This window comes from Sceloporus occidentalis, unplaced genomic scaffold, assembly GCF_023333645.1.
Source record: "Sceloporus occidentalis isolate IW3139 unplaced genomic scaffold, rSceOcc1.0.p SCAF_45, whole genome shotgun sequence".
NCBI lineage: Eukaryota > Metazoa > Chordata > Lepidosauria > Squamata > Phrynosomatidae > Sceloporus > Sceloporus occidentalis.
This window is the reverse complement of record NW_028317025.1, coordinates 3632881-3647533: the sequence shown is the minus strand read 5'-3', so window position 1 is coordinate 3647533 and position 14653 is coordinate 3632881. Positions and strand designations below refer to the sequence as shown.

Below are 14653 nucleotides of genomic sequence, written 5' to 3'. Positions count from 1 at the left end.
CCAATCACAAATTTGCTTAGGAACAATACTCGTGTACAAGTGCATAGTGGAAAACGTATTCCTCCGTCACAGATAATATATAAATAATTCTGTAGAGCAGTGTTTCCCAGTGTTTTTTAACGATGTACCCCTGGTTGCTGGTGTCTACAACAGAGTACCCAAGTACTAGCACATAAGTCTTCAAGGGGCAAACATATAATATCATAGGTTGAGAAACATTGTTTTAGATGACATGACTGCAAAATCTGTAAAACATTTTAATAACCCATTTTAAAGATTTTGCTCACTCCCACTCTCTCACAATCTCATCCATGTTCTCTCACACTTTCATTCACTCTCACTACCTACTTTCTCCGCCGACTGCTTCCGTGTCTCGCAGCTCCGGAGGATCAGGGAGAGGATGTCCCCGGAAGCTCCACCGTTCTGCACAGGAGGTTATCTTCAGGTAAAATGATGGAGCTTCCAGGACTTCCCTTGATCTTGGGAGGGCACAGTTAACAGTTGATTGTCTGAAAACAAAACAAAGCATATTGGTACAGTATATACACAAAATACATATTCATGTTTGCATTCAGAGTATGAAGTATTGCTTGTAGTATTCCAATTAAAAGTTTGCCATATGTCTGAAGCTGGGATGTGTAGTAGTATCTGACAGAGCCAGGATTATCTAATCAGTCTTCTGTCTGGATGTTTTCTCCCTTATTCTTCTCTACCCTCCCATACATAGAACAAAGAACATATTCCACGCATACCCAGCCAATACCATTCAATAAACAATCTAAGGCATAAATATTGGGGATTCTCTCACTCTATATGACCATGTAGCTACCCCATCACTACGTCAAAGTTTTTGTAATCTGATTTTTCATGGCTATGTTGTTTACCAAAATGCTGAATCAATGGGATTACATTGCATTTTTAACCCAAGGACACTCTCCTGCAATTCAAAGCTTTCTCTGGACACCATTAGTGAGGCACCTTGGTAAGCAATATAGCCCTGAAAATTTGATTGGACTCGCCAAACGTGGAGTACTTTGTCATAGTGGCTAACCAATGTATAGCCATATAGTCATACCTGGGAACTTCTGGGCTCCGACTACCCGGAGCCTTCCCTTGTGGGACGCGGCCAGGACTGCCCACTGACGTCAGGGGCAGTCCTGGCCGCTGATGGCAGCGGGAAACACCCCCATATTTAAAGGGAAAATGGGTGGGGAGCGGGGCGTGTCAAGACCCCGCAACCCGGAGGACTCGGGTCTTGACCCAGAGAAGCGTTGCTTTACCCTGCAATCTCCGGGTCAAACCCAGAGAGTTCCCAGGAATGCATATAGTGGGAGAGAATCCACAATATTTGTGCTTTAGGTGTCTCTTAAAAGGTATTCACTGGGTATGCGCTGAATTCTTGCTTTGTTTTGTGTATTAATTGGTCATTATTATCCTAGCAGTACTACGGGAATCTGAATGTGTATACTTTTTGCTTTTTAGGTTGTGTGCTTTTTTTGTATATTCGTTTTGCCACCCATACATAGGCTGCCTGAAGTAAGCAATTACAGCTTTTAGCTCAGGGCACACTTTTGTAAGACACAACTTTGTCATTCTGTTGTTTAGTGGTAAGAACACATCTGTTTGTATAGCAAAACACAAACAAAGCATTTTTATGTATCTAAAACAGTAGATGGCTAATTAAGTCACCCATTTGGATTACAATTACAGTGCGCAGATACAGCTTCCTTGAAGATTTATACAGATATGTGATGGATTATGTATGAAGAACAATAATTTTGCAAAAGTGATGCAATCACTGTACCACATGATCTAAGGGAATCACACCTGTACGTCTAGAGACAGCAACTCTGTATCCAAAATAAGACAGCAGTGGCAATCGGATTCACTAATAAACGCATTGTTTAACAGGCTATAAATGCCCTTATACAGAGCAATGTGGAGGTTGGCGAGGAATATAAAGAGGTGTGGTGTAATATATATATATATATGTGTGTATATATATATACACACATATATATATATACACACATATATATATATACACACATATATATATATATACACACATATATATATATACACACATATATATTGTCCATTATTGTAATGGGCTGCAATGTAGATGCTGCAGTCTTCCTTTCTTTCACATCAATAAATTTCTTTTTAACTAAACGCAGATAATGGAATCTCTCATATACCCTCCCCCACTCCCCCTCTCCCTCCCCCACCTTTTCCTTCTCTCGCTCTCTTCATTCCTTCTGTTTGTTATCATCTCCCCTTCAGATCTCTCCTGTTGGGTAACCTGTTGTGGAATACAACTTCCATTATACCTTGGTCTTGCTGACCATGATTTAAACTGCTGTACATATCCGTTGTGGTGTCAGAGAAAAGTAGAAATATTAAATTTGATGACGGATAAAAAACGTTCAGCTGATTCAGTCTGCCCTTTTCACAAAGGTTCAAATGTTCCCTACTCCTGCACTCACTGTCCCCTCAATTACATCTTATCGTTCCGTTACCCCTCTTGTATTCAAGTACATATCCATCTCTCCCCTCTACACTTCTCCCAGCTCAAAATTATTCAGGCCCATGTCTCATGATCAAATCACACGACCAATAATAGACCCTGAGGCACAGATCTAAGTGCTGTACTTACCATGTGAGATAACCTTACCAAATGAAGCAATCCAATGAGCTGTGTCCACGTGCAGAGCGGCGTCTCCATGTCCAGAGACAATCTCCAAACTCAAAAGCAGTTTGCTGTACATAATTATAAATAATACCAATGCAGACTACAAAATTATATATATATTTATATATATATGTATATATATATATATTATTGTATATATATTATTGTATAATACGGTATATATATATATATATATATATATATATATATATATATATATACAGTACATACTGGAACATACATAATGCAGGGTTGTTCTAACATCAATGGGCCCCGCAGAGTTACAAAATAGATGTTGGCATCCTACACCTCATCACCTCTGATGAATAGCTGAGCAATGTATTGGCTCCTATCAGCTCTGTGGACCGTGCCTTACATTAAATAGATGTGGTCGTATCCCTGTGCATCTATTCAGACAACTGTTTGTGCATGTCTTGAAGGTGTTACAGTAGGTGGGGGTGTGAAGGGGATGATGACGCATGTGTTTCTGTCACCGTATGCAATCAGCCATGGTTTATCTACTTTTTTGAGATACAGGGTTAAATGCTGTAATGTACATCAGACAGCCTATAGAAATGACAAGATAATGGTTTATTATTTAAATTGAATCAGACCTGCTCAGATCGTGATAATGGTGTTTGTGGGGAGGTGTGATTCAACATTTGTTTATTCAATTACAAGATAAATAAACTGAGCATTTAAGAATGGGAGTATTCCGCCCTTCATCAAATGTATACAGAACTGTTTATGTCTATGCCATTTCTGTACAAACTAATAAAGATTATGGAACCCCTTGGCAGGACTAATAGCCTCCACTACATATATGATATACCCCAGGTATTTTGGGGTCCTTTGTCCTTGCAAGTTCTCATGGGAGCTAGCAGGAGCGGAGCTAGATGGGCATTGCTTAGAGACTGGATAAAATGCTATGGTACCAGGAGACTCAAGGGCCAGCCAGTTATAAAGAGTGTGCATCATTCCAATTACATCTTGTTATATACCATACAAAGCTAAGACTATTAACATGTCTACGCTCCGTTTTATATCAGTGTATTTTGGATCATATTTATCGCAGCAGAACTTGAGCGGCTATGCAAAGATTGCTGAACTTGCAGAAGCCATTCTAAATGCAAAGGTTAGCACTTTGCCAATGGGTGTTTAATTAGCTTGTTTTAATTTGTGGAATAACCCTGTGACACCGTATCTCCCAAGTGTTTTTACTTCGAAAAATGAGTCCCTCTGTTTTCTCCCCCGATGTCCTTCTTTACTGGTCAAGAGTATATTAAAAGTGCTGTACAGCCCTAAAATTCCCAGTAACGTGTAGAGGAGCCGGAAATGCATTTATAGTGTGTTCAAGTAAAATACATTCTTCTTCTAAATGATTTACTTGATCATGTTATTAGCTACCAAGAGGTCACAGTCATTAAAAAGGTCAAAGGCACACCTCTAACCACACTTCCTAGAAAGAAAGTGTCCGCCTTTGTTCGTGTTACAGTATGGGACACAGTGTGCAAATAATAATTCCTTATTACATTGTGACAATTTATGAGGACAGCACAGACACATAAAAAGCCCAATGTTTTCACAATGTAAATACCGGTGGCACAACCGTAATGATGGTTCCCTCATGATTATCAGTTCAATTATTTAATTTAGTATCTTAATTCTTTTCTAAAATAAATGTCTTACTGCCATTAGCCTGTTTCATGTGGAAATGGTCACCATGATAGGCAATCTATTTTATCAGTTACAGCTGCTGTAGTACATGTCCCTTTGGCCTTTCCTAAGTGCATTCCTGAATACAAGGTCATCTTGAAAATAGATGTAGAAAAGGTCAAAGTTGATAAAAGACAAGGAAAACAATTATGTAAATAAGTGTATTATGGATTATAAAAAACACAAGCTCTTGTTTTACAGGGTCAGTGAATCACAACAGCAAGTGGACAGGCGGCAGGTCATTGCGGTGAGTCTAAATGTTGCCTAAATGTACAGATATCATAGCCCTGACATGAAAAAAACCCAAGAACATTAGATTTGTGTTGGTGACTGAAATTCACTAAGGCGTTACTCACTAAACACAGGGACCTGCAGTGACAAGCCATATTCTGGACTGTACCTATTCCCTGGAATTTTCTACCCTATGTGGTCAGATTCTCTACTACAAATTTTAACTTTAAGCTCACAATCTATTCAGAGAAGCATAGGACCTACCCTCCTGATAACCTTAACCTGCATCTTGAAGAAACCATCTCTCCTCCTTCTGTCTCATTCCCCTCCAACCTCTTAATTGTAAGCTTACAAGAGCAGTGTCCCCTTCCCATTCTGTACCAGTCCAGTTTCAGTTTGATACCTTGAGGTACAGGGTTGAAATCATTAAATTCTAACACTAATGCAACTAGACTTTTTAAACTCAGTAGCTAAAAAAATATCCAAGCTGCTGTTTTATTTGGTGTTTGCTTTAACTCTTCCATTTTGAGGTTGTTTTTTTTGTTTGTTTATTTACGTCCACCTAGCCTTTTTTCGGTTTTGCAATAGTGACATGCAACATAATTTGCAGCAAAAATATGTATTTAGTCTTACACAACTGCACATTCAACTCGTTTTACAAGCATTCACTCACAAATACTCTACCTACATCTATACAAACCAACTCTCTCTCTCTCTCTCTCTAGGAGAAGCGACGGCGCCAGGTGGAGACTGAAAACAAGAGACGCCAACTGGAGGATGACCGAAGACAGCTACAACATCTCAAGGTGAATATGTCCTAACGCTTGCATCTCATTTCTCTGAACCTGTTCTTTCTTTTTATTACAATTTAACGGGTCTGTATCGTACTGTAAGCTAAGAGTATAAATGGATGTACTGTTTCACCACTACATTATCATGCACACCACATGATCACATGTGAGCTAGTCATATTCCATGTATAAAATGAAAGATACAAGTAGTAAGTAAAAGTTCAAGAAAAATACTTAAAATATTTTGGCTCTGTTAGATTGATTTAATGTTATGCAACTCAGTAGTCAAATTTGTTGATAATAATTGTATCTCATTGATTTTACAATGAAATATGTGGGTCAAAACGTAAGAAAAATAAAATTTTTACAAGTTTTAAACAGTTTTATATTTTACATTGTACCCTCCCATATTGACATCCAGTCTAAGGCTCTTCGGGAGCGATGGCTCCTTGAAGGTGCTCCAGCGTCCACCCCTGAAGAGGATGAAGCGACCAGGAGACAAATGCAGGAAGATGAGCTCAGGACTCGAGAACTGGAAGACACCATTCAGAGGTACAGGGGCTTGAACAATAAGAATGGTTTAAATATTTGTATATCCTTTTTCAAGGTTATCTCCTTTTATAGCCTATTCACTGTGCAGTGAAGGCTGTCACCTGCAATATTCACAAGCCTGCAAAGTCCGAGGCTTGAGTTTATGAGGCTGTTGGGAATTTGCTGCATACACTGGGAAGTGGAATATACTAGTGGAAATCCAGTAGACTAGTCATAAACCGCTACAAATGGCATAAAATCACAGGCTTGGTCACAAGCTGCAGGCCACTCATGACAAACTTAAATATGGTACAAGCTGGTTCAGAAAACAGGTAATCGTTAAACAAGTTAGAACACCCCTTACGTAGCCACGCATCTCCAGCCAGCAGCTGAACATATGTAATTTGGCAGTCCCTAGCCTCCAAGTGCCAGGGCCACTTTATCAACCCTAGTCTGAACAGGACCCAAGATTGCCTTTTTTGCAGGACAAGCTCACTGGGTTTGGCCCTTAATAATGCTTAGTAAGGTCAGGTAGTTGAATGCCCAGCTAATTTGCAAACTCCCAGGTTAGTGTCTGTGTATTTCTTCCAATAAACAAATAATGTAATTTTTTTTTCTCCAAGAAGCAATAACCTGGTATGTATTTTTATTAAACAATTGCATTTTTTATTGCATTATTTTTATTTTATTGCTTATTTCCTGACTTTTACCTCATCCTCACTTAAATTACCTAAACCTTATCCTGAATCAGATTACTTATCCCTAGCTTTGTTTATATCCTCTCTTTTTCCCTGTCTTTAGACTCGAGGCAGAACTGGAGTTGCTGGAAAATGGTTTGTCTGCCACATCCACCAAAGAGAGTCTGGCAGAGGAGCTAGTACCTTCAGACAGCAAGGTTAGGCTCCTTGATGTATATTTTTAAATCTAAACATGGACATAAAGACATAAGTAAAAGTATATTATGTGAATAATGGCTTCCCCACCACTAATTGTAGTAACTTTCATGAATTCTGTGCCATCATATAGAGAAGGTACATCCTTGACTTCAACGTCTATACACCAAGTCAAACTATGCACCAAGTCAAAAGACGCCGGGGCTCATACTGTATTACTTTTTGCAGACTGATTTCTGGTTCAATGGTCTGCTGGCATATGCTCCTACTCTGTCACTAGTAAAATTATTGTTTAGCTTTACCGAGAGCAGTAAAAGAGGCCTGACATGCACTCAGAATTGCTGGGATCACTTGCCTCTTCCCCTGTTATCAATATAATAGTGACCTGCTGAAAGGAGCTAAAATCTAGGCTTAGCGGCAAATGCTTTCTCTGTCAGTCGAACTATAAAAACGCTGCTCTTTGAAAAACTACCGCCAAATGGTGTCAAATAAATCACAACTAAACAGTGTGAGGTGTCACTAAACTATCTAGTTATGCTACATATGCATACCACAGTGACAAATGACAAAAAAAGACTCATACATAGGTAGGCATAATAGAAATGCCTGCTACAAAGGGAGCTAAACACAGTGTACGCAATTTATCTGTACATTTAAATCCCCCCTAAAAAAAGCTAAGCATATGGGGGGTGTAATTGGGAAATTAAGTAACCAATACATGGGTGAGATAGATGGGTCTGGCTGAAGCATTTGATACAACAGGAGCAACTACAGTTAGATGATATCAGAGTTTGTGGGGTAAGTCATATATAACCCTGATTTGTGTGGTTTGTTTGGCATAATTGTCAGCATAATAAGATAAATACATTTCAGGTGCTAGGGTTGGGTGAAGGGAATGACTAATAGCTCAGGATTTGAAATGTTGAGTTTGACTTCACAATTGGCCATCCAGAATGACTATAGGCAGAAGGCTAAAGCCATTCATTAAGATACATGTCGTACAGAAACTAAAAGGACTTAACATTTGTTATTTATGAAAAGCCCATAGATAGATTTAAATATTGTTCAATTTGAGGGCAACACTGCCAGAGAACAGGAGATGGTAGGAAGCAGTTAATGAAAAAGTGGAGAACACTGTGCTTCAAGATTCATACTAGAATGCTTATGTGGACCTTTTGAGCAAACATGGTGTTAGTAAGAGGTTTTCCTCCACTAGTCTAATGTCTGTTTTCTTAGACTTTGAGGTTAAATATTAATTATGATGCATCCAGCCTGGATGCACAGAATTCAGCTACTTACCCTTGAATTGTTAATAATTGCTAAAACTCCCTAAATCCTAAGGGCGAGGCTAGAAAGGTAAAACATCGGTTGGACCAGTGCTCCAGTTTAGAGAAAGCAATATTCCACCTAGAGGAAGCATGTCATGGAATGACATAAAATTTTACTTACAGAGTGCCAGAAGTTTCCATAGCACTGTTACAAAAGTGAAGTGAAAACTAACAAAAACATTAAAATTGATGATAAAAAAAATGGACAATAAAATCAAGTATTTGACGATGAGATCTGAGTTATAGGGTCACAGTGTTAAGGGCTCTGTAGGTTCTGAAGTACCTTCCCAGGTGCTAAAGAAAATGTCATTAAGGAGTCCCTCATTGGGCCAGGCTCTGGATTATATTGGGATCCCTCGCCATACCTTGGATGGCAGAGACATATGAACAAATACATTTAGAGCTGTTATAGTGTTTTGTTGTTTAAACTACTTTTAATTTTATCATCCAGGCCATTACTGTGTTTATTGGCCTATACAAGCAAAGCAGTGAGGCATTCCCTGTGAATTTTTTTTTTCCATTTGGTGTGTATGACTGAAACATTAAAAACTGAAACATTTACATTACACAAAAGCACGACTACCAAGTGCCCGGAGCACATGAATAAGTCAATTTCAGCCAGACCACAGTAGCTGTGATTAGTATAACTGGATCGCAGAATTATTCCTGAACCCGCAAGTTAGTCATACCTTGTTTAGAAAACCACCAGTGCTCGATATGCCTGGGTATTTTATAGAGGATGCTATCTATTTTTTATCTTCTCATTTAATTTAGTACCATCCTGTTGCTTTTAAGACACAACACAGCTTTATGGTGCCGATACTTTCCATTATTATATTTAATTTTCACATGGATGAGGAAATTCAGCGGTGCCTGATCAAACTTTGACCTTACAATTAATATTCTTTTACAGTATGTATTTATAAATGTAAACATACGCAAATCATTACATTATTAAAGATGTGCTTTCGAGATAATAGAAAATTTACTATATATTTGTAGAGTAAATAATTATATATATATATATATATATATATATAACCACTCTCTGGTGTCTTATTGTTTGCAACAGGGGATTGGAACATAATGTACCCGTGTCTTACTTATTTTGTATACCTGTGTATTCATAGAAAAATATAGTGTATAGTGTGAGTTAAAAAATGGAAACTGCACCTCAATAAGCCTTCCTCACCTTTGCCACTTTTATTTATATGTGTTTTTCATAGGTTCCAGTAAATGGTCATAGCTTTCAATGTTTTTACCAACACACAAGCGAATCCTTGCAGTTTTGTATCCATATATAAGCCGCTGGCAAGCATATGCATGATACACCCATGTGTATTAACCAAGATGTTCCCTTACATCTAATTTTGATGAGCTGAATGACAGTACCATCCTGTGGCTATCATTGGCATTGCACCTCAACCTACACAGAGCAATGGAAGTTGCTTATTGGGGAAAACCACGTATACAACTGTCACAAAAGACAGTAGTTTTCTTTGTAATATGTGGCATGTATATTATTATTATTTATTTATTGTTTTATATAGCTCCATCAAATTCCGTAGCGCTGTACAATGGGTATTCTCACCAGTTCCCTTACTAACCACATTTTTAAATAACGTAACAAAAATATTGATGGGCTGTGCACGCCAACAAAAATTCAGCATTTGGTGAGGAGCAAATTCAACAAATTTTATTTGGTCAAATTAAACTGAAACAAGGGCTTCTGTTGCTGTGAGGGGTGTCTGATCACTTAAGAACATATGCAATATTGTGCAATTAATTTTATTGCTTTCCAAAAATGCAAATGTTAATTTATTACAAATATTTTTCTGTTTCTTTCCAGACCTCACTGAATACAGCCAGAGGTAAGAGCATATATTTATTAGGATGTACTCTTTAACAGTCGACAGGGATGGATAATATTTATTCTCTTTAACTATGTTGTACTGATACTATAATATCTGTGTCGTCTATGCTCAGATCAGAATGTCACACCTGCTAAGAAAACAGACAGTCCAGACATGATGAGAGCGGGTACGTATTCAGGTCGATAAACAGGGATGACCTGGAACTCATGTGATAAGCACTGCTTGGCTTTTATAGCATTTAGGAAAGCGGCATGGCTGGGCTGTACTTTCTCATATTGGTTCTGCAGTGTCGCACAACACAGAAATAATGATGTCCCAAAAACATAATGTCATGAAGCAAGGTGACACGTTATATGGATATGGCTCATGGGAGCAAAGCTGTAGTGTCACAATGCGTTCATGCCTTATCTTAAAACGATGACACAATTTAAAGGGTAAGTTCCAATACCAGCTTTTTGTGGACTGTGATGTCATCAAAAAGTGCTTTCATGCACCAAAACAATACAAGGATTTTTTAAGATGTTTTACAGTGTTTTTTTGGTTTTTTTTGTGGAACTTCCTCTTTACCATCACAATTCTACAATATAACCAAATAATAATATAACATTACAGTGTCACACAGGTTCAATACACAGTGTCACGCTTTCATCTGTTCAAGGTATGCTGGCGAATGCCCCTCTGTCCTTAAAGCATGATCAGGTGCCCGATCCCAGGATGTAGCAGGCTGTTCCCCTTGCTATCTCCCAGTGCTTTGCTCTTCTCATTGTGAGCCTTTTTTCCCCACGCCTTCTTACCCCAGCTTGCTGCCCCTAAGCAGGGCTGTGGGTGGATCAGTGGCCATTACAGGGTTTAATGCCAATGTCCTGTTTGTATCCCAGCCATGTACTCTGTGGAGATCACAGTAGAGAAGGACAGAATCACAGGGGAGACTAAAGTCCTCTCCAGCAACACTGTGCTCCCCCAAGAGCACCCCCTGCAGGGGGTCAAGGTGTATGAAGATGATCAAAAAGGTATGGTGAGCTGGGAGGTCAGGGGTCCTGACACCCCTTAACACCATTTAACAGGTATTTTCAGCAACCATCACTGGATCCTAATAGTGCTACAGATTGAAACAATAATACATTCCCTACAATCATTCTTTTGGAAGTCTGTTACTGACATCTTTAATCGTAATCATAGGGAAATCATGCTCAACTAACACTATCTTCCCAGTTGTTACTGTGTAAGCTACCACACAAAACACGTTTACAATTACTTGAAAAGCAGATATACGTATGTATGAATATGATACAATACATATGACTAAGGTAGAAAGAACATGATAAAAGGGAAAAAATTGTAAATTATAAAATCATTTTAATGAAAGTTAGCTTGCGAGAATTTTTTCCTTCCTAAAAATCTACTGGAATCTGTGCAATATGAACTTCACTTAGGATGACAAGGCAGGCCTGGCACTTTAGGGTTGAAAGCCTTCAAATGACAGGTGTGTCCGACAGCTGGGTATGAGAGGTCGCATGTTACTTGTTTATGGTTGTGCAGTGTGCATATCCAGTGGTGGTCGCACATTAATATGCAGCTGGAGTGTGACATTGAGTGACCATGGAGTGCTCTTGGTCAGCGGCCCACTATGCTTTGGCCCGGTGTACCAGATAGCCAGTCCAGGCATGTTTAATACGTAAAAAATCCAAAACAGCCAAAACTTAAACTTTTTGTTTGACAATGACGAGCCATTGGGCATAATAAAGCCCCTGTCTATAGATCCGACAGTTCTGTGTTCATCAAGTGGAGGGCAGGCTGTATGGAACTCCCAGAGGCCTTTTGTGTATCACATGTTTTAGATGATTTCTAGTGAAAAAGAAAAGGGGTCATTTCTTGGTAAAGATAATCACATTCTGTATCCACTACTACAGATTCTGTATCCACTACTACTACTAATATTAAATTATGTGATTATTTTCCCTTTGTGTGTTATGTTAACAGAGGTACAAGTTCATAAGTGTTAAGCTCTAGTATATCCAGGGTACTATTTTAGTCAATTGATTAATGGAATACCATTGCAGCCAAAAATTGTGGTGTGTTGATGTCATTATGTAGTATATTCAGTGGCTGGGTATTATATTTGATTTTGCTTCAGATGCACAAAGATAAACATATTTTTTATTATGAGGTAATCGTTACCTGTGCTAATGATACCTAATTAGTATATCTATTACTAAGTGGTGAACAAAGCTCTTTCCATTGAGAAAATCAACAAAGTCTATACAGACAGAAAATAATTTTTATATTTTTCCCTTTGTTAATTTGAAATCCCTTCACTAAGATCAGATTCAGTGGCCTACATTCATTGTGGTTTCCTTGTCATTAAAACCCATAGGATATAGCTAGTTTCAAAAGTCCAGTAAATTGTCATTAATTGCAAGGGATTCTGAAGCCTTAATTTCCATTCATCTTATCTCTTTTTCTGCACGTGTGGCCTAATTCTGACTTTTTGTAATATTTCCACCAATGTCTGTTTTTGCCTTATCATTTACACTGAGGTTCCTCATGTTCTCTCTCAGTTCTCCACTCGTTGCATTCTGTTTACCATATATGAACTTTTGTTTCTTGTCTTCCCCCTTCATCCCTAATAGGCCTCTATGCTTTTGACATTCTTTTTTTCTTTACTGTTTTAATGATTTCTCTAACACATGTTCTTTGTTACCCTCTTGTAGTAGTGCACGCAGTAGGACCAGAGACCACTGTTCCCGGTGATGGTGTTCATTCTCTAAGCTCTGTGGAGGTAGAAGATCTTATTCACAAAGCAGAGGAGGCAACTTTGAGTGAAATTTCCCTAACTGATGATAAGACCAGTATGCAAAGAGTTTCTCCCAGAAAGGAGATTCCTGGTGTCCAGGCACGAACACCTCAGACCCCTCCGGGACCAGAACCTCCAGTCACTATGATCTTCATGGGCTACCAGAATGTGGAGGATGAGAATGAGACCAAGAAAGTTCTGGGCCTTGATGAGGCCATCACAGCAGAACTAGTGGTTATTAATGATGGAGACCCTCAACCTGCTGCTGATGTGGACCTGACAGAGAAGACCCAACACCCCCCTAACGGGGCCCCTGTAGATCCCGCCAACAAGAGTGAAAGGCAAGAGACCAATGACACAGTACCACCTAAAAGTGGCGAACAGGATCTCACCATGAAGAAACAGAGGTGCAAATGTTGCAGTGTGATGTAAACATAATGCTATAGGGGGTTGTCTTCCTTCTCTGCCTTCCCCCTATAAACTGATAAGGGGTAGCTGGTCTTTCACAATGTAGCCTGGAAGAAGGCTACTCCCTTGTCAGCTTGAAAGGGTTATTTCCCCAGCCACTGAAGCAGTGGAAAGTCATCTCCTTTACCATTAGGAACTCCTTTTTCCATATATCCTTTCCAAAACATAGGAGTGTCCATCTGTATCCCCCCAAAATTCATGTGACGTGAACTAAGCCTTACTCAGTGCCCTACTGAGAGTTTTTTCTTCCCCCAGAAATTGGAAAGAGGCTTCCCTCTACAAATCTGAAATAAGAGTATCTATCCACCTCAGACTCACAAGAAGGAGCTCTCCTACCCAGATTACTCTTATGTACAGAAAAAAAAATCAAACATTGTCCTCTTGTGAGCATCCTACCTTTATTATTCCCTCTATGAACAATCTGCAGCACTCTATAAGATAGAAAAAGCTACTGCCATTATACAAATGAGTGGAAAAGAGCTTGAGCCCCACCACTAAATCCCTTGATAATCTCTTGCTACCCAGTTTCTCATGGTGTACAACCATGCTTGGTTGTAGTGCTTAAGTAACTCTTGACTCTATTGCAAACTGAAAACAAAAGGTGAATTTACGGTTAACCAAGATTCCTTTAAATAACATGATACCTGGATATCTACTTCCTCTATAAATATGACTGTCAAGTATTACTAACTACCGAAGTATATATTAGAAAATCCACAATGCACTTGATATATGATGTATTTTTATGACAGCTGGAGCAGCTGTAATTGAGGATTAGTATCAAGTTTTTCTTAATTCTGGAAAATCCTGATTCATCATATGAGATTCCAATTGTGGCGATTCGTTTGCAAGGTCACAACCAGACTGAGGCCAATGTAGGGTCTGGCAGGAAGATTTTGAAGGGTGGAGACTGGTGGATGTGGCTATGATTTAGCTCTTGACTGCTGGGAAGGATTGTAGTGTTTTGAAAAGTGTTGTTATCATATTTACTGAGGGTATGTTGTAGGTTCTTCTGCATTTCTTGTGTCCCCCTATGAGTGTGTCATTTGTTTACTGTGACCCTTCCCAGTTGACTTTGCCTGTCCTTAGTCATGGTCATCATGCTGGGAGTCTTAAAGGTGGTGGGGCAAGGCTGGACATTCATACTGGTGCCTCTATCTCCTGCTCTGGACTATTTACCCTGCCTGATACTGAACCTGGCCCGCCCTCCCCTTTCCTCTCACCCAGATTTCAGACCGACTCATTGTAAAAAAATCTCAGTAAGTAAATAAACTGTGTCATTTACTCTCACAATTATAGAGTGTCCTATGTCTGCTGACATACAGTAGTACA

At 39.1% G+C, this 14653-nt stretch overlaps 1 protein-coding gene across 1 annotated transcript in view; it reads left to right on the top strand.

The window, feature by feature from the left end:
• Nucleotides 1-13285, top strand: part of LOC149289486 (paralemmin-1-like) — a 55082-nt gene extending 41797 nt beyond the window's left edge. The window contains exons 4-10 of the mRNA XM_089490540.1: nucleotides 4613-4658; nucleotides 5368-5448; nucleotides 5855-5985; nucleotides 6766-6859; nucleotides 10035-10062; nucleotides 10172-10225; nucleotides 12771-13285. Coding sequence (XP_089346666.1) covers nucleotides 4613-4658; nucleotides 5368-5448; nucleotides 5855-5985; nucleotides 6766-6859; nucleotides 10035-10062; nucleotides 10172-10225; nucleotides 12771-13285 — 949 coding nt within the window. The remainder of the gene's footprint in view (nucleotides 1-4612; nucleotides 4659-5367; nucleotides 5449-5854; nucleotides 5986-6765; nucleotides 6860-10034; nucleotides 10063-10171; nucleotides 10226-12770) is intronic.
• The last annotated feature ends 1368 nt before the right edge of the window (nucleotides 13286-14653 follow it).